This window comes from Ochotona curzoniae, unplaced genomic scaffold, assembly GCF_017591425.1.
Source record: "Ochotona curzoniae isolate NIBS_2020 unplaced genomic scaffold, NIBS_Ocur_1.0 contig_1, whole genome shotgun sequence".
Taxonomy (NCBI): Eukaryota; Metazoa; Chordata; class Mammalia; order Lagomorpha; family Ochotonidae; genus Ochotona; species Ochotona curzoniae.
Window position 1 is genome coordinate 35,519,307 of NW_024464918.1, and position 27,937 is coordinate 35,547,243.

At 48.1% G+C, this 27,937-nt stretch overlaps 1 protein-coding gene and 1 pseudogene across 5 annotated transcripts in view; both read left to right on the plus strand.

Annotated features, from left to right (window-relative positions):
- LOC121150501 (solute carrier family 22 member 4) overlaps window positions 1-24,846 on the plus strand; it is a 39,215-nt gene extending 14,369 nt beyond the window's left edge. For 2 of the 5 annotated variants that reach the window (XM_040971454.1, XM_040971434.1), the window contains 9 exons: window positions 782-885; window positions 1,862-2,016; window positions 7,957-8,128; window positions 12,797-12,923; window positions 17,930-18,030; window positions 20,571-20,785; window positions 21,609-21,791; window positions 23,611-23,746; window positions 24,546-24,846. In XM_040971454.1, coding sequence (XP_040827388.1) covers window positions 782-885; window positions 1,862-2,016; window positions 7,957-8,128; window positions 12,797-12,923; window positions 17,930-18,030; window positions 20,571-20,785; window positions 21,609-21,791; window positions 23,611-23,746; window positions 24,546-24,621 — 1,269 coding nt within the window. In that variant the 3' untranslated portion in view covers window positions 24,622-24,846. The remainder of the gene's footprint in view (window positions 1-781; window positions 886-1,861; window positions 2,017-7,956; window positions 8,129-12,796; window positions 12,924-17,929; window positions 18,031-20,570; window positions 20,786-21,608; window positions 21,792-23,610; window positions 23,747-24,545) is intronic. The other 3 variants (XM_040971437.1, XM_040971462.1, XM_040971444.1) reach the window with 3 other exon arrangements.
- LOC121154439 lies at window positions 17,759-17,856 on the plus strand (annotated as a pseudogene).
- Window positions 24,847-27,937: the final 3,091 nt, after the last annotated feature.

A 27,937-nucleotide genomic window follows, 5' to 3' on the forward strand; every position in this document is an offset into this window, starting at 1 on the left:
GTGAGCGCAACGGCTGATGCTATGCCGATCCAAAGCCAGGAGCCTCTTCCGGGTCTCCCACGCGGGTGCACGGTCCCAAAGCTTTGGGCCGTCCTCGACTGCTTTCCCGGGCCACAGGCAGGGAGCTGGAAGGGAAGTGGGGCTGCCGTTTAGAACCGGCACCCATATGGGATCCCGGGCGTGCAAGGCCAGGACGTTAACCACTTGCGCCACCGCGCCGGGCCCAAGATGGCCCTCTTTTTATACGGGGGTGATAACCCAATCGGCTAAACCCATGGGGTGGGGTTTCAGCCATCTGATGGTCCTGATTGGAACAAGTGCATCCTGGGAAAGTGGGTGGGTATATCAGACCCATGTTAAAGTGAGAGTCTTGTGGGGCGGAGAAGCTGGAGTTCCTACTCTCCTCAGCTCTGACAAGTTACCCCACACCAGACTCAGTCGGATTTTTCCTCGTGAGAGAGGGACGGGCCCGTGCCCTCCACCCGCCCTGCTGCTTTTCAAAGACTCCCGCCTTGCACCCGGCGGCCCCAGAAGCGGCGGGCGCCATTTTGCTTCTCAAGTGAGGGTGAGCTGGTGACGAGCTGGGCCCAGCTTCGCTTCCTGCTCTTCGGCCTGAGCATGCTGCAGAAGGGAGCAGAACGCCAGCGAGGGCAGGGCTGGGCCCTATGGTGGAGCACGGAGTCCTTGCCTATGCCCTGGGCCACCCACCGGCCCTGGGGAGCTGGGCCTTAGTGGGCGCCCGCCGCAGGGCCTGGCTCACCGTGCCATCTGCCCTCGACAGTGGAACCTGGTGTGCGAGAATGACTGGAAGACGCCGCTTACCACCTCGCTGTTCTTCGTGGGCGTTCTGTTCGGCTCCTTCGTGTCCGGTCAGCTGTCCGACAGGTAGGGGGCCGTCTGTGGGAGGACGGGGGAGGCAGGTGACCAGTCACTGTGCCCTCGCCGCTGCAGGGGCTGCAGAGCTGAGCCAGGCTGGAGGTGCAGGCGGAGACGGGCGCCACTGACCCGTGTTTTTCCCCCCCACAGACTGGAGCAGGAGGGGGGCAGGTAACTGGCAGTGATGGGAAGGCTCCCCAGAGCAGTCCCTGTCACACTTCCAATTCTGGGGACCTCGCGCCAAGGGCCTGGAACCTGGATTTTGGAAAATGGGTTAAGGGGGTGCTTGGCTCATAGTTGTACTGGGTTCTGCCCAGCGGTCGCTACTGGAATGTGACAGAAACCCAGCCTCACGGGCAGACATTGCTCAAGTGACAACTTCCCCTCAAGCAGTGGTTTCCAATTCTGCTTAGGTGTAACAGAGGCTTCCTCTGGTGATCTTGGGGCCGACAGGAGGGTGTGCCCCCTGCCTCTGTCCAGCCTCACCATTGTATGGTTAAAAAAATCACCAGGTCATCTCAAACCATTGTGAGCCTGGAACTGTCTGTGGTTTGTTTGTTTGTTTGTTTGTTTTTCCTTTCAGAGTACTGTAGGTGACTCCAAAGGCAGACAAGGTTAAAAACCACTGCTCTGGAGAGCCTCTTGGTTCTGGCATTCCAGAACGCCCACATCCCTACCAAAGAAGCACCATATCCACTCTGGAAACGCCCCGGCGGCTGCCGCCTGTGGCCCCTTCTCCAGAGCAGTTGGGTGCCTGGCCCTTGCAGGGGCTGCCCTGGGGCTCCTGAATACGGGGCTTGCACAGGGAGCTTAGATTGTCAGCAGGAGGAGCCTGGAGCCTGGCAGAAGAGAAAGATGGGAGGACTTGCCAGAAAATATGTCAGAGCCCTCAAAAAGAGAAAAAAAGACAAGTGTGCCATGAAGGCTGACTCAGCTTGCCCCACGCCCTGTGCGTCATGTGTTGTGTTCTGCTCTGTCCCTCTAGGTTTGGCAGGAAGAGCATTCTCTTCTCCACCATGGCTGTGCAGACCGGCTTCAGCTTCCTGCAGATCTTCTCTGTCAGCTGGGAGATGTTCACCGTGCTGTTTGTCATCGTGGGCATGGGCCAGATCTCCAACTATGTGGTGGCCTTCATACTGGGTAGGCCTGGCTTCCCCCAACCCTCTCAAAGGCCAGGGAAGGTGGGCGACCGGGGGTGTGCCTCTGCAGCTTGATAAACCTCCAGCTATGCTTGTGGCTGTTGGGGAAGGAGCCTGGAGGCCCTTACAGATGCTCAGGGGTTTTGGTGAGCCCAGCACAGGGTTAGGGTAGGCATGTGCCAGACAGGGGGAGTTTGGTCATGGCCTGCCAGGGTTGGGCAGATCTAGTGTGCTCTTAAGTCAAAACCCACCCCCTTAGCTATCACCTGTGCCTAGGCATGCCTCAAGCTCTGATAGCAGCCTTGTCTCAGACAGCAGCCCTGCTGCTGGGCATATCAGGCTGCAAAAGGAACAGTAAACAGTGACACAGCCATGGGAAGGCCTCCAGGCCCTTTAGCGCCTTTGGGGAAAACTGAGGTGAGCTCCAGGCAAGTTGATCAGAGCAGGTAGCAGGAGTTGTCCTCTGAGCTCCCCCTATGGACAGAGAAGAGAGCTATAGACAGCAAGCACATGTTCCTGGGTTCATGGCCAGCGTATCCCTGTGTCCCTGTAGTTCAGGCACAGCTATTCCTCTGTCTCCAGATGCTAAGCCTGGTCAGATGATCCTAAGTGCCTTTAATGACTCACTGGCCTTGGAGATGCCACATTCACTTAGTTGACATCCCGTTAGGCTGCCAGTCTGGCATTGTTCAAATTCCACTCCTTTAATTACAGGAGAAGCTTCTTACCCTGGGTCCAGCCTCAGTGGCTCCAGAGGCGGGGGAGATGGGGCATGCCCAAGGCACGTGGCCCCAGCCAGTGGAGCACCTCTCAGCAGACCTCAGTGGGAAAGGCCGTGCCCCCCCACTGCAGAGGAATAGGGAACAAGGTTTTCCAGAAGGTTGTTTGTGTAGAGGGCACAGAGAGCTTTAGGTTGGTAGATCACAAAACGGGAAAGTGGAGGGACTTAGGACAGAACTTGCAGCTTCTTAGCACAGTAAAAGAGGCAAGGCATAGGCTCTCACGGTCATGTTCTATGTCCTCGCAGTCCCCTCTTCCTTATGGTGACCCTTCCAGCCCTAAATCTGCTTGGGCCAGACTTACTGCAGAAAGCGTTGTATCTGAGGGCAGAAGATCAGCTCCAGGACCAGAAGGACCATCTGAAATCAAGGGCAGCAAATCACAATGGGGCCACAGAGCCCTGTTGCTGGACAAAAGAACAGCAGGCAACTGTGCTAGGCTGTGGCATCACTGGGCTCTGCAGAAGGGCCTGTGTTGAGACCTGCCTCTCCAGAGGTACAAGGCTCTTCTCTTTGGGGCCTCTCTGGCATGAGCAGGTGAGGCAGAAGGCACACCCTGGCCCTGATGCTACTCTCCATTCTGCGCCCTCCTCCCCATGCAGTTGTGGTCCTCCCATGCAGGGCAGATGAACATTAGAGCTGGGGTATTTCAAGCCAGCTGTCAGTGGATAAGACACTGGGCACATGGGCTGTCAGGGCATGTCCCAGGAACTTCACTTTGTGTTGTTTTACTCCCTGTGGTCTGCAGGAAACTTATGACTTCGGTATCTTGTTAAGGTTAGGTTCTGGGGTCTGAAAGTCTGAGAGTGTCCCTGAACACTGCCTGGGAGCAACGGTGTTCTTCAGTGCAGGACACAGTGTGAAGACCCCGTGGCTAATGGCCTTCTAGAAGTGCAGCAGCACCCTCTAGTGTCTTAGGGCTAGCACAGCCAACGCTCAAGATTTAATTTGACAGAAGTCAACAGAATAGCTCTTTCTGTATTTTTCTTCACTCTGGATCTAGGCAGTAGAGGGGCTGAAAAGTCCCTCAGTGAGGATCTCCCGTCTCACGTCAGGTGAATTTGAAGGCTCAGTCACTCCCACTCTCAAGTCAGGGCAGAAATTGTCCTCTCCTTCGGCCACTGTTTAAAAATAATCAAACCTGCCAGCCATAAGAGTCTAGAAGAGGGAGGAAGCTAAAGCATTGTAAGTGACACAGAGTGGACTACCTGTAGTGACTGCGACAGAGCAATGGTATTGAGGAGGAAGTGACCACTCAGAACCAAGGACACTGGCCCTACCCCGTCAGCTCCTTTAGTAGCTCCGTCTGTTTCCCAGAAATGATGCCCTCAATTTGTCCACCCAGTCTGCTCTTTCATCCCCATAACTAATGACTTGAATGCATTCTGCATGGAAAGTGACTGGCCCCTGGCCTGGCCAGTGTGCTCATGCAGTGTTTCCCAGGATTTGTGCTAGCTCTCCCCACATGACTCTGCCTTAGACATGCCGAACCGTCTAAGGCTTTGCTTCCTCAGCCAGTGAGACATTCCTCCCTTTGATAAGGGTGTAACTGGCGGCAACTTCCTTTACCTTTGTCCAACAGGAAGCTCAAGCAAACATGAAACCCAGTTGCGTCAATTCGGGAGTTTTTATCAGCTGTGTATTGTTCAAAAGTTTTAAAAAGACTTTGAGAGGCAGAGTTGCATGAGAGGGAGAGAGAAAGAGTGAGATCTTCCATCTGCTGGCTCATGCCCCAAATGGCCAAGACGAGGCTGAGCCAGGCCAGAAGCTGTAACTCCCATTCGGGTCGCCCATGTGTGTGCCAAGCAGTTCAAGTAATAGGGCCAGCTTCTGCTGCTTTTCCAGCCACATTAGCAAAAAGCTGGATCACAAGTGGAGCAGCTGGGACTCAAACCTACCCTTACATGGAATGCCAACATCACAGATTAATTCAGTACCTGGCAGTACTGACCCCATATTGAAATAAACTTTTATCTTAGTTTGCTTGAGATGCCATTTTAAAAACACCACAGTCTGAGTGACTTAGACAACAGAACTTTATTTTTCCATAATTCTGGGGAGTGAAAGTTGAACAATTAAGGTGTTACCAGAGGTCAAATCTATTGAGAGCTCTCTTCTTGGGTTCTGTGTGTGTGCTCATGTGGTCCTGCTGCTGGGCAGGAGCTCAGGTCGGGATGGGGACAGAAGAGAGGGATGGAGTCACTGCTTTCAAAGTTGTCAGTGGCGTGGCTTGGCTCTTCCCCACGTGGCACACTTTTGTAACTTGCCTTTCTGTTTTACTATAATGCTTCCAGTCACTGCAGTATGAGTGGGAGCTGCCTCAAAACTAGGATGAATTGGACACAAATTTAAAAAATGATGCAGAAATTTGGGGATCTCAGGAGGAGTGAGAAGCCACTCCTGTGGCCATCAGCACAGTTGTTAGTAGGATGTGGGCATGGGAAGGTGGCATTGCTGCATACAGGCAGAGAGAGGAAGAGCTCCTTTACAAAACAGCATCCTTTATTTTATTCAGAACACAGAGGATGGAGCCAGAGGCAGAAAAACCATCCATTCGCTGGTTCACTCCCTGGAGATCCCCAACGACTGGGAGTAGACCAGGCTGAAACCAGGAGCTGGAAATCAGCCCAGGTTTCCCATGTGGGTGTCAGGGACTCACATATTTGAGCCATCCCTGCAATGTCCTCCAGGACACCTTAGCAGGGAGCCCAGAACATGGAACAAAGCTATGACTTGAACCCCAGTGCTCTGACGCAAGATAAAGACACTCAAGCAGCTTGCCATTGCTTCAGCCACCTTCCCAGAGAGCTTTCTTCTGACCAGAGTAGTCTGTGGGGGATTTCAGAGGAAAAGGGGGAAGCCCTGAGCCGGACATTGTCTACAGATTTGATGAGAAGTCTGGCATTTTCTGGGGAGCACTAGGGTGCTACTATTAGTCTCTTGGTCAAGGGTTCTGCAGTTTTGATCACTTCCCAACTTTCAGTCACTGCAACTGCTTGAGCAAGAGAAGGGAATGAGTACGGCTGAGCACCTGCCAGGCACCTGCCAGGCACCTGCCAGGCACTTCACAGCTCACATCATCTCAGTCTTTACAACAGTCATTCCAGAAAGAAGAACTTAGCAAACTCACTGACACCTTGGTGTCAAGGACCCCTGACCAAGACACTCTTAGCCCAGGTATGGCTGGACCCATCTCCATCCTGGCAGCGGCATCACAATCTTTTCTCCCGATCTGTGTCTGCTGCTGGCCTGTGTTGGCTTTGCCTGCTATGTGGAACTGACACACACGAGCCCTGTTAACCATGGAAAGAAGCCTGGCCTCTTGGATTTGCTGCCTGTTGGAGCCAGTGCTCCCATTCAGGTGAATTCAGGTGGAGACCACAGCCAGCAGGCAGGCAGGTCCTCATGCTCAGGTCCTCATCCTGGTCAAGACATGTCACTTGTGGCGTGTGGATCAGAATTTCCTCCCAGGAGACACTCAGATGCTGGAAGACACTGTAACTGATCAAGCTTTGTGCATGGAGCCTATATGGCAGAGATGCCAAGGACAGGGATCCTGTCACTAGAGCTACTCTGTGTGTGTGTGTGTGTGTGTGTGTGTGTGTGTGTGTGTGTGTTGCCATGAGAGAGTTTGTAGCAGCAACAGGCCAGGGACATCTGCAGGAATTCAGGCTGCTCTCCTGGTGTTCCTCAGAGGGCTTGGGGGCCTCAGGTTGGTTCAATGACCTGCCCAGGAAGGGAAACCCGGGTGATCCCCACCCCTTCATTTCCCCTAGAGCCCAGCTGAAGATTGCTTTGCCCCAGGCAAGCTTTGCGTGTGGACTGGAAGCTTTAAATCAGATGGGTCTAGTTCAGAACCTGCTGTTACTTCAGATGAGGCTTGAATGCATTCAGGCAACTGGCTTTAACTCTTTCAGCCTCAACTGGTGTGTAAAACACAAGTCATTTTACTTGTTGCATGACTGTGGTGAAGAAAGGAGATGCTGTTTGTAAACACTTGGCCTGGAGCCTGTCTCTGAGTAGCCACTCTAAACATGCTGCTTGAAGATGATGATGACGGTGATGGTGGTGGTAATGATGATGACCGAGGAGTTCAACTGCCCACAAGTTGGAAAGCAGGGAGCAGATCCCTCTTGCTTGATGCACAGAAGACAGAGTGGCCAGTTGGTGAAGAGTCTACCCCCACTGGTGCTCTGCATAGGGATGACTACTCATCTTATTCAGGCTTAAGGAGTTATCCAGGACCCCCTTGCATAACCTCTGTCATTTCAGGCCAAGGTTATGCAGGGAGGATGGAACTCCCGACCTCATGGCCCTAGGGGACTGTCACCTGTGCTTTCTCTGCTGTGGTCACTTCCTCCTTCCCTTCGCAATCTGCTCAGGAGTAGAACTGCCCTTCCCTGCTTTGGTCCCCTACTCTGCCGTGCGTTCCATAGCATAGCCACAGCCCAGAACATGCCATTCATGGAGGAAGAGCTGGAGTGCTCACATCCCCTGCAGGTGGCCAAATCCTATGTGGGAAGAAATGGTGGCCTGGGATTCACAGGGCGGAGCAGAGCAGGGGTCGGAGCAGTGCCCACCGAGGAACAGCCATGGGCCTTTGTGGCCGCTGGCCACAGGGGTAGCCAAATGGCTCCGTTCTTTTCTCTATCTGAAGGACCTGGGGCTGCCCTCCAGACATCCTACGGTTGCACAGGAATCCAGCTTTGCATACTGTGGGGCCTGCCCCTGGCTCCTGCTTACTTCTCAGAGCTCAAGGGTGGACAAGGGTGACCCAACATGTGGTGGGCCCAGGTCTGCCTATGGGAAACACATTAAGCACAAGCCACCAGCCCTGGAAGAGCTGGCTGTGGTATCCCACAGGGCTCCCTACCTGTCCTGCTGGGCTCCTTCCTTGAACAGGTGGCCTTCCCAGAGGAGTTGGGCATTCTAGTTCTGTGATATGGATGGTCTTGACAAAATCAGTCCCTGGCTTGTTTTACAACCTCCTAAAAACTCAACCCTTGGAGCAGCCTGGAATCCTGCGCCATCGTCCCCTACAACCCCTGCTGCCACCTGCCATCGGTGATTGTTGTCTGGGCTCCAGCCGCCAGGTAGTGATGGAAAAAAAACAAGTATTAAAGTGGGTTAAGATGCTAATATTCCTCCCTTGTTTTGAACAGGAACAGAAATTCTTGGCAAGTCAGTTCGTATTCTATTCTCTACGTTAGGAGTGTGCACATTTTTTGCAGTAGGCTACATGCTGCTGCCGCTGTTTGCTTACTTCATCAGAGACTGGCGGATGCTGCTGCTGGCGCTGACGGTGCCGGGGGTGCTGTGTGTCCCGCTGTGGTGGTGAGTGTGGCTCGTCCCCAGCCGGGCCCTGTGCTGTGGGCCGGCACACCTGGAGCCGAGAGCCTGCCCCTGAGCTGGCCTGGGCTTGTGTGCGCTCCAGTGCAGCTTGTTGAGGCCGCTGTGGGTGGGCCTGTGTGCCAGGGTCTGAGTCCATGAACTTCAGAGCATTGACCTCAGGAATTCCGCTCCCTCCTGGACTCTCTCCCATTTTTAAAAAAGATTTATTTATTTGAAAGGCCGAGTTAGAAGAAGGGAATGTGTAAGTGAGAGAAAGTCACTCCCTTCTTGTCCACAACAACCAGAAGTCAGGAACCCCACCCCATTCAAGGTGTAGGGACTCAGGTGTCGGGGCCTGTTGAACTTTCCAGGCACATTAGCTGGGTGCTGGACTGGAAGTGGAGCAGCCAGGACTTTAAGTGGCCCCCATGTAGGATGCTGCCATTGCTGGTGGCATCAGCTTAACCATCTATGCTACAATGCTAGTCCCTGTCCCCACAGTTAGGTCTTGCTGGTGGTGGCTGGCAGTACTGGGATTTGCTGTTTTTACTGTGCCCCTAGATGGCATTGCTTTCCTCGCTCCAGCACGTCTTCCTTTCTGGTGGATTACAGTATAGCACGCTCTCAGGATCTCTGGGCTCTACATGTTCAGTGAATCGAGGATGGAAACACACATTTTTAAAAGTAAATGACACCGGTACAGCTGACCGTGTACAGGCTTTTTTTGCTGCTATTTCCTAGACAGTGTAGTGGACACCTGCCTCAGTAATGCTTACACAGTAATAGGTATTAAAGCAACCTAGAAATGCTTTAAAGTAATCAGAAGGGCACATGGCACCACCATACCATTTTACAGAGTATATGTGTACATCATCGGCTTGTATCTGTTGAGGCGCCCAGAACCCATTTCCTTTTGAATGCTGTGAAGTATTTCTAAGTGATAGCTCTAAGAGGTGCCTATTTACCTACTTTGTCTTGAACAGAGAATTAGTTTAAGAAGCTATTAGAAAAGGCCTTCCTTTTTCCCTTACATACACCCCTGTTGAATTTTGACCCAATATTTATGAGAATAGCAATGTTTGAAGGTTCTGGCCCTGACCTTACACAGTACAGTCAATTATCTGGGCCGATGTAGGGGATGGATTCCAGATGAAAGAATAGATAAAAAATAGCAGAGTAAAGTTCCAATCATACCCCATTTTTGGAGATTTTTACATTTCTTGACTTTTTCATATGTAAGCAAGTGGAAACAGGATTTCTGCCACTGGAGGGCCTGGTCTTGGGTTCTAGACCCCCACCAGCCCCTTTTAGTTCTGCTTGGTGTGGTTTCATTAAATCAAAGTCCAGTCTGGCATCAGTGACCCGTTATACTGTACTGCTTGACCTACGCCTGCTGGCACTTAATACAAATTTCCTTGATTGTTTTTGTAACTCACTATTTAGACTTGACCTCAAGGCTTTCCTGCCGCATCCCACCTGGGAAGTTAGATATGAGTAATCCTTGGTCCTTGCTGTAACTGTTTGGCAGCTGTAGTGGTTGACAGGTTTGATCAAGTAGTTGGACCACCCCAAGCCACTAGCTTCTTATGTCCTCTGAGATACTATACTTTGATAGTGTGAGCTTTGGATGTGAGATGGAGAAAGCTTAGGTTTCCCGCAGCCCTTCCTTTCTTTAATAGAATTTGAGAGAAAAAAGTATTTAAAAGCTGATGTAATCTGATTTGGAGGTTTCTCCTGGAACTCAGCCCTGTGGTCAGTAAACAAAGGCAATGTGTCGCTGACACAGCTCTGCCTTCGTGGCTAGCACCCAGATCTCCAAGAGCAGCGTAGTTTTCTAGAATGGGAGTTAGCAGTAGCATCACCACCAACACCACCACCATCATCATCATCACACCACCCTACCATGCCCTTGATCTTGAATTTGTCAGAAAAGATGGGGTGACCAGAGATTGTCTTAAGACATGGACGAGATTCTTCACAAATTACTTTCTGCCTCGTCACGTAATTGATTTTTGTTATTGTTTATTTTGTTTATCTGAAAGGTAGAAACAGGGACAATGACACATCTGATCTACTGGTTCACTTTCCAAAGACCCTCAACAGCCAGAGAAGAGAAGGGTCAGGCTGAAGCCAGGAGCCCAGAACTCGATCCAGGTTTCCCACCTGGATATAGGGTGCTGTCAGTTAATTGCCTTCCAGGAAGCTGGAATGGAGAGCTGAGCTGGGACTCACCCCCTGGTGCTCTGATATGGAAGGTGGGTAACCCAAGTGGCAGTATAACCACTACACCGAGTGTCCACCTCTCAGAGGAATGATCTTAATCATGCATGCTCTCTGACTTTAGTTGTTTTTGGCCTAAGAGATCAGTACCTTCAGAATATTATAAGATTATCCTGATCATTGCATGAGTTTGTCTAAAGCAGAGAAAGTGACAATAGCAGAGCTCCATTGACCACACAGGTTCTCAGCTCGGGCCCATATCCCTGTGGGGAACGACCCTGGCCTTCTGATTTCCCGGCAAAGAAGGACCATCCCACAAAGAGCTGCTCGTCCAACCAAAAGAGAATTCTTCCCTCTGTTGCTCGTGGGCTGACGTATGAGAGCTGTCAGCCATGGTGGGCATCCTGTACCAGCACATTGCTGCCCAGACAGGGGCAGCCCTGGGGCCAGCACTAACAAGCCGAGTGCTCAACCTGAACATCAAACCATAGCTGATCATTTTGCTGTGGAAACCAAATGGCTTGCTTGTGAACATTTTGTTCTTGAGGGCAGGACTTCTTGAAGCTCTGCTGGACAGTCACTGGACTGGGGCGATAGGGTGACATGGGAGCTGCTGTGGGCCCTGCGCACTCCTGCTCTGTGTGATCTGAATTAAATCTGCAGAGAGTGCAGTGCGCGTTCTTGTGTAGCAATCCTTCAACTTTTGAAATGATCAGTTACACTGGAAGGTCTTTAAAATATATTTATTTATATGAATATCAAAGAGTTAGAGAAAGAGACTAAGAAATCCTCCCTCCACTGGTTTATTCCCTAGATGGCAGTACTGAGGTAGACCAGAACCAGCAGACTGGAACTCCATTAGGGTCTCACATGGTACAGGGGCCCAAGTACTTGAGTCATCAGCTGCTGCTTTTCCAGAAACATTAACAGAGAGCAGGATCAAAAGCCAAGCAGTTGGAACTCTGTCCTCCAGTATGGGGTCATGGCGTCACAGGCAGCAGTGTGATTTGCTGTGCCATAATGCTGGTTCCTAGACTTGAGGTTTTATGCATCTAAAAAAAAAAAAAAGAGTTTAGAAAGTAGGGATAGCAGTGGCCCTGGGGTTTGTAGTGAACTAGAAATGAGAGGGGGATGCGGGTGAGTCAAGTTCCCTTTAAAAGACCCGGCAGTAAGAGAGCAGAGGTGTGATGGGAATGTGTGTTAACAGGTAGAGCTTGGTGAGAAAGGAGCATGGGGACACTTCAGGAGTCAGAGCCTGGTAGGGCTTTGCTGGGGAAAGGCACTTCTCAAGGGCAGAGATGTGGGTGAGGTGTTCACATGTATGGTGGGTACCCCTCAAACCCGTAACTGCATTTTCTCACTAGCCACATGCAGCTCTGTCTCTGCCAAGTTCCACTAGTCACACTGTCTCCATGGCTGTGACTGCTGTGCCATGTGGCACAGATGCAAGATGTTTCCGAGGTAGACAGCACCACAGTAGTTACTGAGGGCAGTGACCTAACATCACACTTCCTGTGAACACCACTCTAGGCATCCTGCAAGCATGCAGACCGGTAGACTAGGCAAGGGAGCTAGGGGTTGGTCATTTGTCATACTGGGTTTCACTCTAAGCTAATTCCTCTTAGAGCGTTGGAGCCTGCCCATTAGAGGAGGCGTTTGTATTTGCTACTTGTAATTTATTTTCTGGGAAAACCAAATACTGATAATTAGGTCAGGCAATTAAGAGCTGGCAAGAGAAAGGCTTGGAGAGTCTAAGAAATGAAATTCAGGCAAGAAGCCTTCCATTTGCAACAGTTATCAGAGCATGAGTTATAAATGTATGTATGCTAATTTTAAAAATTAAAATTTTAGACTTTTTTCTTTTAAAAAAAGGAAAACATTGAAGGCATCGCCTCAAAACCAGTTTGGCACTTGCTGATTTGGGAAGCTATTAAAAGCCACAGGGATAGCCCACAGAAGGGCACACATCCCCACCTTTTCCACCTTTAGGAGAAAGGGGGTGACACAGGTGCTCTGGGCTTTACCTAGTAAACTTGTGGCCAACCCCAGCTCAGGCACCAGGAATCCTCAGAAAATGGACATGCTGAAAAGATGATTTTTCCTCCTGGACTCAGGGCTACAGAATGTGATTCTTCTAGGAGCTTCACTGCCTGTCCAGTTTTGGACAGCTTCCCATGTCTGGCCTTGCTCAAACACACCCACCGTCAAAGGCCAACCTTTAGGGTCTGGTCTCAAGCAAAACCAATGAACAGTGCTGCAATCAGATCTGAAGTTTAGTACTTGAAGGTGCTTGTATTTATTCCTGTGATCCCACGGAAATCTTTTGAAGACTTTTAAAAAGTGAGAAATATCTAAGATGTTACAAAATTAGTGATCTGGGGACAGCTTAGAGTTGATAGTATCATACCCACCTGCTGTGTAAAGTTATAAACTATTAAAAATGACTTCTAGGTTTATTCCTGAATCTCCACGGTGGCTGCTATCCCAGAAAAGATTTAGAGAGGCTGAAGTTATCATCCAAAAGGCAGCAAAAATGAACAACAAGGTGGCACCAGCAGTGATATTTGATCCTGCGGAGGTAAGTGTTCACTGGTATTTCTGGTGGGTATCAGCTATGCATTCTTGGCTTTATGGAATTTGATTTAATTCTGTATTTGTTAAGCGTCCACAATGTGCCAGGCACTGTGCTAGAACTTCGGAACATAGTCATGAATAAATTTTAAGATAAAATTCACCTTAAAGAACTGTTTAAGAATGCAGTGCTGGGATAGATGTTTGGTAGAGTGGCTGACACTGCTCAGGACATCCCAGTCCTATGTTAAGGTGCCTTTGCATCCTGGTTCTTTTCCCAGATCTAGCCACCCATGTAGGAGATGCAGATTGAATTCAAGGCTGTGGGCTTAAAACTGGCCCACCCCTACTGTGCAGGCATTAGGAGGGTGACCCAGTAGATAGGAGATCTCTGTCTCTTTGTCTTTCAAATAAACACACATGAAAAGAATTCAGTGCAATTGTACATGTGAACTGCTTAATGAACACCAAACACTATTAAGTATTAGCTGTCTCTACTTTGCAAATTTGTCTTCAGTGAATTTTTTTTGACATTGCTTGTTTGTACTGATTATTTTTTCTAAAGATATTTATTTTTATTGAAAAGCCAGATTCACAGAGAGAAGGAGAGACAGAAAGATCTGTCTACTGGTTCACTCTTCAAGTGGCTGCAATGGCTAGAGCTGTGCTGATCCAAAGCCAGGAGCCCAGAGCATCTTCCAGGTCTCCCATAGAGGTGCAGGGTCCCAAGGCTTTGGGCTGTCCTCAACTGCTTTCACAGGCCACAAGCAGGGAGCTGGATGGGAGCAGCCAGGATTAGTGCTTGAATGTGCCAGGCACATTCAAGGTGAGGACTTCAGCTACTAGGCTACCCTGCCGTGCCCTGTACTGATTATTTTTAAATGTGCAAATTAAATGGGAAAACTTTGAGAGCTAGTCCACCCTGGGTCCCCTGCTGTGCCCAGAAGCTTTCCTAAGCCTGCAGATGGTCTCTGTTCTATGTTTTCAGTTTTGCTATGAGCCACATGTGGAGCAGTAAGACCTGAGAATACAGGCTCAGAGACCCATTCTCAAGGTGGTGGTCACAAGGAAAGGCCGATATTCCGTGGCGGCAGCCACACAGGCTAAAGACATGGTGTGCTGTTCACCATTACAGTCCCTTGAGAAATGAAAGATGCCACTCTTATGCTAAAGGAGTACAGAATGTTATGATCTGGCCAAGAGAATAAGGTGAAAAGACTAATGATGACATACGGGAAGAAATACCAAAGACCCCGGGAGGTAACACTGGGCTAGCAGTTCAAAGAAGGCAAGCGAGGTGGCCTGGGGCAGAGGAGGCAGGTGCATACCAGGAGGGACTGTAGGGTTCACTTGGATGACTGCAAAGAATGGAACAGGCCGTTCCTGGCTGGAACGATAGGGGGCTACTTAGAACACAGTAAGATGCTGGTGGCTGTGCCCGTGGTTTGCGTGCGTGTGCTGGGGTCCATGCTCAGCTGCCCCAGAAAACAGACTGTGGAGGAGGTGGGCGTGCTGTGCTGTGTCCAAGGCCTTCACGCACACTTGGCCTCCTGGTGCCCTGGAGGCTTGATTACGGTGGTCATAAGCCCTACTCTCAGGCATCTCTTAGGCCTTTGGTTTCAAATCCAGAAGTCCATTCTCAGACTTAGTCATTTTCACTGGAGGCAGAAAAAACAGTGGGAGTGCTGAGAACCTCTTGCCTTTCAGCAACACACCAAGTCTTGGTATTTATTGGGATGTAGTCTGATTGTTATCTTGCAGAGCTTCCAGTCTGGGGGTAGAGATCAGACCTACACAAATTCAGAGGAGTCGACAATAAACAAATAAAAGATGTACAGTGATAGACAATAATGATCAAGTCCAGGGCCCCGTCACATGCTCTACCCACGCCTTGCTTCTTCAGGCATTGCTGTCCTTTGACCTGGACAAGCCTTCTGGGGGAGGGGAGCTTGTACTTGCTTGCCACCTTGTCTTCCCTGCCCAGCTCCCAAGGCCAGATCCTGTTCACGATGCACGATGCACAGAGCCCTGTGCCAGCATGTGCAGCCGCACAGAATGCCAACCAGGAACCCCCTAGGTGGCTGGCAGTATTGTCAGCTCAGATGACTCTCACATTGGCATCGGTACCTGGTACTGCCAGTAGCCCGCTTTTCAGGAAAAGTTAGCAACTTGCCCAGGTGTATACACAGCCGTTAAGCTGGAATTTACAACCAGGATCTCTCTGATGTGAAAGTGTGTGCTGTGAACAGCAGCACTCATTCTTCGTGTTAGGAATAGGGACTTTGACTTGGACAGGAAGCAAAGAGCAGCCGCATGGTGGAAGGTGACCTGAGTGTCCCTCGCTTCGGGTGTAGGCGTCTTCAGCCTGCCCACAGCATCTGCCACAAAGGCATTGCAGAAGAATATTTGTGACCTGAAGTTTCCAAATCTGAATCATCGTTACAGTTATGTAGGAGCTTTAAAAATACAGATTCCCTGGGCTTCAGGCCCCGGGAGGGTCAGAATAAGCAGGCCCATGGTGGGACCTGGCTATCTATGTTTTTTTTTTTTAAAGATTTATTTGTTTTTATTGGAAAGATTTACAGAGAGAAGGAGAGACAGAGATGAAGATCTTCCATCTGCTGATTTTACTCCCCAAGTGGCTGCAACGGCTGGAGCTGAGCCGACCCAAAGCCAGGAGCCTCTTCCAGGTTTCCTAGGCAGGTGCAGGGTTCTAAGGCTTTGGGCTATCCTCAGCTGCTTTTCCAGGCCACAAGCAGGGAGCTAGTTGGGAAGTGGGGCCGCCTGGATTAGAACTGGCACCTATATGAGATCTTGACGTGTGCAAGACAAGGACTTTAACCACTAGGCACCTTGCTGGACCCAATCTGCATTTTTTAAACATTTATTCTGCTTTGAAAGGCAGATTTATGGAGAGAAGGACACACACACACACACACACACACACACGAAGAGAGAGAGAGATCTTTCATCTGCCGGTTCACTCTCCAAATGGCCAGAGCTGGGCCTGTCTGAAGTCAGCAGCTTGTTCTGGTCTCTCAGGGGGATTCAGGAGCCCCAAGCACTGCCATCTTACATTGCTTTCCCAGGCACATGAGCAAGAAGCTGGATGGGAAATGGAGCAGCCAGGACTTGAACCAGTGCCCATATGCCCACATTAGATGATGATACCGCAGGCTGAGGATTAGCCTGATATGCCACTACACTGACCTGGCAATCTGCATTTTAACAGGAGTCCCAGAGAAGTATCGAGTGAAAACGGAGTCTGGACCATAGGTCCTGTATGTGTGCCGTGCTTGAGACCCTCAGTGAGGACCTCCAGCTCCCCTGACTCCCAGAGTACGCAGCAACTTTGCTTTGTTGTCAGAGTGCGGTTACACTGCAGGGACACCTTCTGTTGCTGTGCCCTGCAGGGAGTGTGGCAGAGAAGCCAGTCTGGCCGTGAGCCATGTGAGTGTCTGTCCAGAGAGCAGGCTAATGTCTGGGAGCACCTGCCACAAAGGCAGGCCTTGCTCTCCACAGTCAGGAACGCCTTCCTCACTCCACACGTGCCACGGCTCAGAGCAATGTAACTTTTATTTTAGCATCAATTTTAACCAGCCTGGTTATCATGATTCATAGTCAATTTTTAAAAGTGGAGGGGAAATTGGCATAATGGTTAAGTTGCCACTTGAAATGTTTGAATGGCGTATGACAGTGCTTCGGTTTGAGTCGCAGCTCCACTCCCAATTCCAGCTTCGCGCCTGTGTGCACCCTCGGAGGCAGGAGGTGCTGGCTCAGGTTCTTTAGTTTCTTCTACCCACATGGGAAGACCTGTGTTGATTTCCCAGCTTCAGAGTCTGTCCAGAGTGGTGGGTGTTTGAAGAGAACCTGTAGATATAAAGATATTCTCTCTCCCTCCTTCACTGTCCATCCCCACACACACACTCTTTCAAACAAACAAACAAACAAACAAAGCAGACATAACCTCAAAGCTGCTGGGGGCTCTGTCACTCCGCCCCCCCAGCAGACCCTTGGATCCTGGGTCATTCTGATAAAGGCCATCCGCAGCGATGACTGAACCAAGAAAGGCTACAGTGGCTGTCTGCCAGGCTTTGTGTTTGGAGCTGATGTCACGTATTTAAAAAGCCAGGGCAGGCATTTGGTGTAGCAGTTGGGTCACTATTTGAGACTTCTGTGTCCCATATCAAAATGCCTGATTGGACTCTGGCCTACTCTGTTTCTGATTCAGCTTTTTTTTTTTTTTAAAGAAAAAACTCTATTTCTGTTTTTTTGAAAGACAGATCTACAGGTAGAAGGAGAGACAGAAAGAGAAAAAGCCCCTCCATTGCTGGTTCACTCTCCAAATGGCCATGACGGCCAGAGCTGAGCTAATCTGGAGCCAGGAGTCAGGAGCTTCCTGTGGTCCTCCCATGTTTGTGCAGAGTCCCAAGCTTTGGGCCATCCTTCACTGCTTTCTCAGGCCACGAGCAGGGAGGTGAATAGGAAGCAGAGCAGCCGGGACACAAAGCAGTGCCCATATAGGATCCAAGAGATTTACAGTGGAAAGATTAGCCAATTGAGCCATTGCACTGGTCCCAGCTTCTTGCTGATATATACTTTGGAAAGCAGCAGATGATGGCTTAAGCAGGTGGGTTCTTGCTACCCTTCCTGGGAGACCCAAACAGAGTTCTGGAATACTAGCTTGCACCTGATCCTGGCCTGCCTACTGCAAGCATTTGGGAAATGAAGCACCATGAGAAGATCTCTGCCTCCCTGATTCCCTGTTCTTGAGTTTTTCAAATAAAATAAAAATTAATCCATCACACTTTAAAATGACTGCATTCTTTTTAAAGTGTGAGAATAGTTGCTCTTGTCCTTTTGGCTAAGATCAAGTGAAGTATCTGTTCTTACCAGTTTAAAGTGTGAGAATGATTGTCACATGTTTGGATGCACTCATTCCCATGGGTCACTGCCGAAGAATACCTCTTAATCTTACTACCTCTTATCTCATGCCTGTTTGTATTATTTTAGCTGCAAGATCCATACCCCCTGAAGGAGCAGAAAGTTTTCATTCTGGACCTGTTCAGGACTCGGAATATTGCCACACTAACCATTATGTCTGTGCTGCTGTGGTAAGTAAGGAATCTGGAAGTGCAGCCGTGCAGCACCTGAGCTTGCAGCTCACTGTCTCTCACTCAGAGAATCACACAGACAGAGGACCAAGTGCAAAGTCCGTTAGAGGTGTCTTCTTTCAGTTCACAGCACTAAATACTGGGAAAAGTCACTAGGCCTGCTGTTTGGGTCTGCATTGCTGGGACCCTCAGGAGAAGGCTTCGCTACTACCCCACCCCTGTGAGATACAGTGCATCTGCTCTGGGCACAGATGTTCCTTCAGCTCCTGCTTCCTGAAGCCGAGCCAGCCATGGACAATGAGGACAGGAGCACTGGGTTCCCCACTGCCTGAGTTAGAGTCCTGTCGAGCTTTTTATTCCTACACTTGATCTTAGCCAAAAGGCTGAGAAGTGAAGAGCTTTATATTCCTGCCAATAGCAAAAAGTAAGGGCTTGTAAGGCACACAGGTGATGAGGTGGTTTTGTAGATTCAATGGAATGAGGTGGCGGCCAAGAAATAAAGGACAAGAACACACATAGCTTATAGTGAGTGCAGAGATGTGGGTACTGGAACTGGCAGGTGCAGACTGTAGCAAGCATGTTTCCAAGGCCATTGTGGTTTACAGTGAGAAATCGCGGGCAGGGAGTAAGCTGCAGAGTTCAGCAAGTGTGTCCCGCGCCTCCCACGGTCAGCAGACCTTGTGGACGTACACACCTGTCCAGCAGTGGTGCTGCTGGGCCAGGTACCAGCTCTGTGGGCACTGCTCCTTTGGTTAGACCGACAACCAGATCACCAAGATCCCTCCAGCAGTAAGGCTTCGTTTTTTCTTTTATTCTTCATTCTGTCCAATGTGGTCCAATCTATAGAAGAAGATCCAACGTAGTTCCTGAAACCCTCGTCCAGTGCCACTGGCTTTCATCTGTGCTCGTGACATGCAGATTTCTGCAGTGGGGCTCTTTGTTTTTACAGGGAAGCGCCTCTGTGCATGTTAGTTGGCACAATAGGGTGTGCCCTGTGCCTTCTGCTATGTTGTGGAGCATTTTGAAAGCTTCACTCCTCTCCCAAAAGTGAGCTTTGCCAGATCAGTTTCCAACAGCTTGATCCCATAGTACCACCTATGCACCTGCTCTTCTTTAAAAATAATGAGATCTGCAGTTTGGAATCTCATTTTTTTTTTGTCTGATAATGACAACTCTAAGAAGTAATAAAGCACAAACTGTTCAGGAAATACTGATTTTGAAGTCAGCTAGCTGGGATTGGGTATTATTGAATATTGCTATGTGTACACCATGCTGCCCAATAGAACTTTCTGCAGAACTTTTTGTCTATTGAAAACATCAACCACTAGTCCATGTGGCTGGTGAATTCTTCAAGTGTCACTAGTGTGATTGAGAAACTGAATTTAAAATTTTATTTAACTTTCAAGTATTTAAAAATTTATTTATTTCTCTCAACTATGTAAACAATGTGAAAAAATTTCTAAAAGAAATTTTAGAAATTTTATTTGATTCTAATTTATACACAATTTTTTTAACAAAGTCAGATATACACAGAGGAGGAGAGACAGAGAGGAAGATCTTCCATCCGATGATTCACTCCCCAAGTCACTGCAATGGCTGGTGCTGCGCCGATCCTAAGCCAGGAACCAGGAACTTCTTCCAGGTCTCCCACACTGGTGCAGGGTCCCAAGGCTTTGTGCTGTCCTCGACTGCTTTCCCAGGCCACAAGCAGGGAGCTGGATGGGAAGTGGGGCTACTGGGACTAAAACCGGCACCCATATGGGATCCCGGTGCGTACAAGGCGAGGACTTTAGCTGCTAGGCTACGCCGCCGGGCCCTATACAAAAATTTTTAAAGCTAATTTTTTTATTGACAACAGATTCATAGAGCTCTTCCATCTGCTGGATTACTCCCCAAATGTCTGCAGTGGCCAGAGCTGAGCCAATCCAAAGTCAGGAGCCAAGAGCTTCCTCTGAGCTTCCCACATGCTTGCAGGATCCCAAGATCCTAGGTCATCCTCTGTTCCCTTCCCATGCCACAAGTAGGGAGCTGGATGGGAAGTGGAGCAGCCAGGGTTTGAACCGGTGCCCATGGGGAGTGTCAGTGATTGAAGGTGGAGGATTAGCCAGTTGAGCCATCACGTCAGGGCTCACATTTTTTTTATGTTCTTTATGTGAAAGGGAAACTGATATCCCATGCCCTGATTCACTTTGCCTATGGCAACAATAGCCAGAACTGAAGCAGGCCAAAGCCGGAAACAGAATTCAGGCCGGTATCCCAGGTGGGCGGCAGGGATCCAAGTTCTTGAACCATCGTCAGTTCCCTCCCTCAGGGTGCATCAGCAGGAAGCTGGGATTTAGAGAAGAGCTAGGCCTTGAATCCAGACATTCCAATATCGGTTATGATTGTTCCAAGTGGCAACCTAACCCTCAAGCTGACCCCTATTTAAATTTCAAAAGCCACATGGAATTAGTGGCTGTTTAACACTTTCTTGGTCATCTTGAAATTTTAGAGTGACTGAGGCCGTCCTCTGGTCATTGTATCTGGTTTTTATCTTTCAGGATGCTAACCTCAGTGGGTTACTTTGCTCTTTCTCTCGACTCCCCTAATTTACACGGCGACGTCTACCTGAACTGTTTCCTCTCAGCCTTGATTGAGGTCCCTGCCTATGTCACAGCCTGGCTGCTGCTGCGAACCCTGCCCAGGCGCTATATCATCGCCGGGGTGCTGTTCTTGGGAGGAGGGGTGCTTCTCTTAATTCAGCTGGTGCCTGCAGGTAAGCAATTCACTGGGGTTGGCCGCTTCCCAGAACAGACCCACGCTTGGCCAGGCCACATGTGCATGACTCACTGCTCTCTGTTTTGCTGCCTTGACATCAGACCCCATACACAGGTTGATTAGACAGGTGATAGCTAATTATGTGATTTTCCATGATCAAAGCAGCCACCCGAGTCAGCCCTGGAGGCGTCCCCAGTGAAAGGGAAGAGCCCCCCAAACTCTTAAACCAGTGTCTTTGAGTCACAATCATGATTTGCAAATTTTCAGATCTTCCTCAATGTTTTGAAACCTTTTCTCTAAGCGATATATTCAGTGTTGGAGCTGGGAACACATGCTGGTTCAGGTCTAAGTCCAGTGATTTTGTATCTAAAATGTGAAGTAGTTAAACAGCACACAAAGGGACATCAGCTGCCTTCTCCCCTTATGGCTATCTCTCATTTTACAAAAATGCTAAGTTGAATTACTAACATAGGCTAACTTTCATGGAAATGTGCATTGCTTCATAGCAAGAAGCAAGATAAAAAGGATTGGCCTTTCTCTTCCAAGATTAAGCTTAACCATATTAACATGCCTGCAATTTGCTGGGGAACAAAGATCACTGGCTGCATTAATGACCCAGAATAACAACAGGCAAAGTGCAAAGGCACGCCTCACTCTCCTTCTTTGTCCATGTCCAGTTGCTAGGACATTTGAAGAAAAAATGGTGTTTTGGGAATAACTCCATGTTAATAAAATGATTCCCTAAAGAAGTGAAAATGACATTAAAAGCAGCTGAGTGTCCTGTCTGATGGCACCTTATTTACACCGGGTCTCCTTCCTAGATTACAGCTTCGTGTCCATTGGTCTGGCGATGCTGGGGAAGTTTGGAATCACCTCTGCCTTCTCCATGTTGTACGTCTTCACTGCCGAGCTGTACCCAACCCTGGTCAGGAACATGGCTGTGGGGGTCACATCCATGGCCTCCAGGGTGGGCAGCATCATTGCTCCCTACTTCGTTTACCTGGGTGAGATGCATCTTGTCCATCTGCTCTTTCTTTAAATCCACCTTAAATATACAAGTAATACCTTTTCATAATGAAAAGCTCAAATGGTGTGGAAAATAATGGGAAAAGTATAAGTTTAGCTCTCTTCTTCCAGCTCTCCAAATAGCCCTAGAAGCCCCAATATTCATGACTTGATGGGTAACCCTTCAGTAATTTTTTTGTATAGCATATGAATGTGAATGTACACACAGAGACATATGAATAAATGTGCAGATATCATATATAATAACATTTTAACCAAAATATCCTTTTCAATGATATGTGTTGCTCTTTTACCATCTTTGTAATAAACAGTTTTGTAGATAGGCTTCAGTGACTGGGCATTTAGGCCATTTCTTTCTTTTTGCTATTAAGGTTGTACAACCTTAAGTGAAAATCCAAAACCAAAAACTTTCTGAGCACTTAAGTTTCAACATTCTAGAATGACGCCACAGAGGAACTTCAGCGGGATTCAGGGGGATGTAGGGTCTGGTACTTCAAACTCAGTTCTCCTGAAGGACTCTCCTGGCAAGAGATGTAGACACACCTCATTCTTTCTGGTCGTCCAGTGATAACCTACTCTTTCCCCCTCACCTATTCCCCTACACATGTACATGAAATCCCAGGGAAGGTGCCTGCACATGCTTGCAGAGAGAATCGTTTCCTGTCCTGCCATAGCTTGAGAGAGTGCCACACAGGCGTCTGCTCTCCTTTCACCCCACACTGATGCTTAAGAAGCAAAGTCCCAGACAGAGCTTTCCACGCCACAACAGCAAGTTGTGTTAGCGGAGTGTTGTCTCCATGCAGAGGAGGCAGGATGAGGGTCTGTGATTCTCCTATCTGAGTAATACCACATGATCAAGAGGGCCAGAGGAGGAGGGATGTTCCAATTACATGTAAAACCAAGGCATGCAATGCTCTCAGAAGAAATCAAGGGCCCTGGTCATGGTGTAACACATAGAGTTGCTGCCTGCAACACTGGCATCCCTCATGGTTGCTGGTTCTGTCTGCTTCCTTTCCAGTCTAGCTGCTTATTAATGTCCCTGGGAAAGCAGCAGGGGATGGCCCAAGTGCTTGGGCTTCTGAATTCATGTGAGACACCTTGATGAAACTCCAGACTCCTGGTTTTGGTTTGCCCCAGCCCTGGCTGCCACAGTCATTTGGGGAACGAACCGTTGAGATAAAATATCCTTCTCTCTCTTTCTCTCTACCTCTGACTTTAAATTAAATAAATCTTTAGTAAGGAAGGAAGAAAGAAAAAAGAAACCAAATCTAAGCGTATGTGTCAGTCCTCATTTATGGATTCAAACTAGATTGAATGTGTCATTTAAGTTTCTGTGGAACCAGCTGTCCCCCACAACGGTCGGGGGTGGAAGGGGACACACTACACTCACCATGACCAGAACCTGAAACATGCTGGCCAGCCTCTTTTCCCTGACGTCATCGCAATGCTCACCTCCAGCTGCTCCACATTTAGAGGGCAGCTTGGGGCAGCAAAGACTCCTGTCACAGGAGCTGCTGTCACTCCTGAGGGAGCAGTAGCATGTAGGACACTAGCTGACAGGACAGAGTAGGAAACCATCTCAGAATTAAAATCAAGCAGGTACATCACTACAGAAACACAAAGTCAACAACATTTATCATCAAAGAAACTGACACTTAGCTTACATACCTCGCTTGTGAAAACATTCCGATTGAGAACTGCTCTCGCACACCATTTGCTGCCTTCACAGCAATGCTTTAGGAGCTCAAGAGCGTTAGAGTCCCTGTGTTGACCTGATCTCGTGTTCGCTGCCCTCAGGTGCTTACAACAGACTCCTGCCCTACATCATCATGGGCAGTCTCACGGTCTTCATCGGAATCGTCACCCTTTTTTTCCCTGAAAGTTTTGGAGTGACTCTGCCGGAAACCCTAGACCAGATACAGAAAGTGAAAGGGTAAGTGGAACTCAGTGACATGATGTTGAGATCACACACACCAGGAAGAGTGGCATGGATGAGCAGCGAGAGGAGACCAGCTGCATCAGATGATCATACCTGTTGTCCAGGCAGTGGTAATTAACACTGTGGAGATGGCACGGACATGGAAATCAATGGAATAGAATAGAAATCAGGAAATAAAAACATATGACAATGTGAAAATTCAATGCGTCACAAAACGTAGCAGCTCAAAATCAGTGGGGGAAGAGTTAGATTATTCAGTGAAAGGTGTTAGAACATTCAGCCAGACATCTTGAATATTTAAAATAGTTGATTCCTACAAAAAACACCAAGATAAATTCAAGAGAGAGTAAAAATCTAGATCTAAAAATATTAAAAAAAAAAAGCAGCTGTAACCAAGGAACAAATACTTTTATAACTGTAGAGGAGAGGGTCTTTCCAAACAAAAATCTGAATTACCTGGCAGCAGAGATGGAAGTAGGGACTCGCTACCCACAAGGGCAAGGCGTGGCACCTTCAGCCTTCAACCACAGCCATTCAGGGCATTCAGGGAGTGAGCTAGCACATGGGATTGCTGTCTTGTCTGTCCCTCTTTCTGACTCTCCCTCCCTTTTTCTGTCCCCAAAATAAAAATGTTTTTAGGCTCAAATAAGATGACCCCAGAAGTTGTTCAAAATCATAAAATACTAGAACTACGCTCATGAAGTTCTTTTCGGTGTTAATGATTTTCAGTCTGGCCTCGTGAGGACCAAACTCTTGAATGTTTCATTTTATGGAAAAGCTATTTTATTTACAGGTTCCGATCTGGGAAAAGATCAAGAGATTTATTGGAGAGAGAAGAAAATCCCAAAGTTCTAGTGACTGCGTTCTGAGAAAATCTCTCCCTTATTTGAGCAAACTGCAGAAACCAGCACCTTCCCTGAAGAGACGGACACCTCATTCTAAAGTGGGCCTCGTTGTGGAGAAACACCTGCCGAATGGTAAACTCTGGACCACTTCCAGATACTCTTGTTCTTAGCAACTACTGTCACTAGGGTGTCCTTCTTACGAATGAACTTGATGAAATGAGGTTTATAGGATTTTTTGAGAATACATAATTTGAGGGCCTGGTGCAATAGCCTAGTGGCTAAATCCTCATCTTGCATGCGCTGTGATCCCATGTGGGCTCTGGTTCAAATCCCTGCTGCTCCACTTCCCATCCAGCTCCCTTTTTGTGACCTGGAAAAGCAGTAGATGTCCCAAGGCTTTGGGACCCTGCACCCATGTGGGACACCCGAAGAAGGCTTCAGATCAACTCAGCTGCAGCCATTATGTTCATTTGGGGAGTGAACCAGCAGATGAAGACCTTTCTCTCTGTGTCTCCTCTCTGTAAATCTGCCCTTCAATAAAAATGAATAAATCCTAAAAAAAAAAAGAAAGAAAATATACGGATTGAGGACTGCTAAAATCCATACTGAAATTAATATTCCTTTCCAAACACAGAAATACTATCTCAGCAAAAAGAATGTGTTTAAATTACTATAGCTTAAATGACAAAGTCTGTGTGTGTATGTACAGCGTGTGCACTCGGGAAAGTGACCGGTAAACCATACATCTAAAATCACAAGGTTTGTTTTTTACCATGTCCTCTTACCCTACTATTTATAACTGAATGGTTACGGGAGTCAGGTTTGCTCTGCAATTAGTCCTGAGATGGTTGCTTCTACACACAAGTGCAACGCCTTTTCCATGTTCATATTCCCTATGCAATGTAATAAATATTTATGTTGTAGTTTCTGTTATAAGCCATCTGGGGGTGATTTAAAGCATACCGGAGGTGCGTGCGAATTGTATGCAAATACCACATCATTTGACATGGGAACTTGAGTATCCTGCGTCCTGGTGTCTCTAGGAGCCTTGTCCCGCATTGCTGCTTCCTGAGAGATGGCTGCACGTGCTCTTCCTAATCACAAAGTACTCTATACTCCTTTTGGTTGAATAGATGTCTGTCAGAGAGAGAGAGAAAAGCAATTTTCTTCTGTAACCTGACTCTTCACACAGAACACTTCTGTGAGCAGATGCTTATGTGTGTGCGCGTGTGTGAGTGAGTGAGAGACCCGTAAGTCATGTTTCCGACCCGCTCACCAGGTGTCCTGTGATTCAGTACTGTCCCGCACTGTCCCCAAGTGGTGTTGGTGTCGGATCCCTCTGTCTCCTGAGACTACTCTGGCTTCACTGATCACAAGGCCAGGCCACTGTCCTTCTATCAGACTGGCTACAAACCCCAGAACTCCCTTTTTGGGTTCATTGCCTTGATTGAGATGGCTCACAGAACTCGGGGGAACACTGGTGTTTGTGATTTTATTACCCAGGCCACAGAGGAGCAGCCAAATGAAGACATGCACAGGGTGGGATCTAGAAGGGGCTTGCAGCACGCTCCTGTGGCTGTGACAGTGGAATGCTCGGGGTGCATCCCTCCCGCACCCTGGCCTCGGGTGCCGTCACCACCTAGGCTCGTTATGAGTAACAAGAGGTGTTCCCATCGCTCAGGGAATCCCAGAGGCTTTAGGAGCTCTGGAACTGGAATTAGGATCCAAGACCAAATGCATGCCATATTATTCTGCAATGGTAGACAAGATGAGTGTTTTACAGGTGAAATGCAGCAAGAAGTCAAGTAGCTTGTCTCATGTGGCTCCCTGCCTTCTGGAAGTGGCTAGTTTCAGTCCCCAGAGGAAGTCACTCGTGCCGACTGGGGACAGTGCCCTTTCCTGGAGAGTGGCATTTCCTGGGGCAGTACTGTGAACCCTTTAGCACATTTAGGGTGGCAGCACACTCATAGGAACGGGGTGTGTGTGTGTGGTGACACACATACACACAGAGACAGGAAGTCAGATTTCCATGTGTTGTTTGGTGGCCATCACCCCTACTCTCCACATGGTCTTTTTGTAGGACATCCTGATGTACTGCTGCTATCTCAAGAACCTTTTATGGAATTACGACCATTGGTTTGATTAACTGGGAATTGTTTCCACTATATTTTATCCACTGAACTAACACACTGAGTCTGCTTTTTCTTTTTTTTTTTTTTGGCTATTACTTAAAATAAATCAACTATATTAGAATAGTTTATACTTGGTCATTGGGGATGTAGGGCCACAGGCTCAGCTGCCCCATGTTTTTCTGTCCTTCCACATTACCACCTGCCAGCCAAACTAGTGGGTCAGGCTGCCCCTCTGCTGTCCTGGTTCCTGTAGGCCTGGCTCAGTCGCCTCTCCGTGTGGCTCTCCATTCTAGGAGACCAAGGATGTAGTTTTGTACCCTCCACAGGGCTGCACAGCATAGATCTTTTTTACATGTAAAAGGCATGTGATAAGCATCTATGTTCATTAAAATAATAGAATTTTGTTTAATTTTATCCAAATATTCATTCTAATTAAAGTGCCTTATAATTCTATGTGAATGAAAATACTATGTTTGATACATAAACTTTTGAATCTTTCAATGTCAAAATATTACTCCTAAAGTCTTTTCTAAATATAAGAAATAAGGACATACTGTTTAACTATCACTGTTTGCATAGGTGTTCTGTAATTTGTAACAATAAATGGTAACTTTCTCAAATCTGTTTATAAAAAGGCAGTAAGTACACAAATGATTTTGTTTTTGTCACTCAAAGACCAAGTAGGTCTATATGTACCGAAATGAGAGTTTATTAAATTCAACATCCAAACAAATGCTGATTTTTAAAAACTGCTTTTTGTGATTTATGGCATAATTTGTGGATAATTTTTTTTTTACTAGAGATCTTTAAAGACTTCTATGTATCAATGTTAACAGAAGTGGAAAAGAGTACTAACAAAAATACATCAGATACAGTTACCATTCTTTGATATTTGCATCAGTTGTTAAATGCCCAACAGTACTCCAGCTAGCACAGACAGTATGAGGGCTCAGTATACAGCCTTTGGAGATGCGTGTCCCTGGACTCCAGTGCTGGATCTGTCACTTACCCAGTTCTGAGATCCCCGAGGAAGCAACGGCCTTCGTAATGCTTGGTGTCTTCACCCACTCAGGGAGCCAGTCATGATCTCTGGGGTGAAGATTACCCAGCATGAGGCACATGTGCCATGCCTGGTACAGATGTTGGTGTTCTCTCTATCCCCTACTTAATTCCCTTCTTGTCCACCTTAAAACCAGGCTTAATCATTA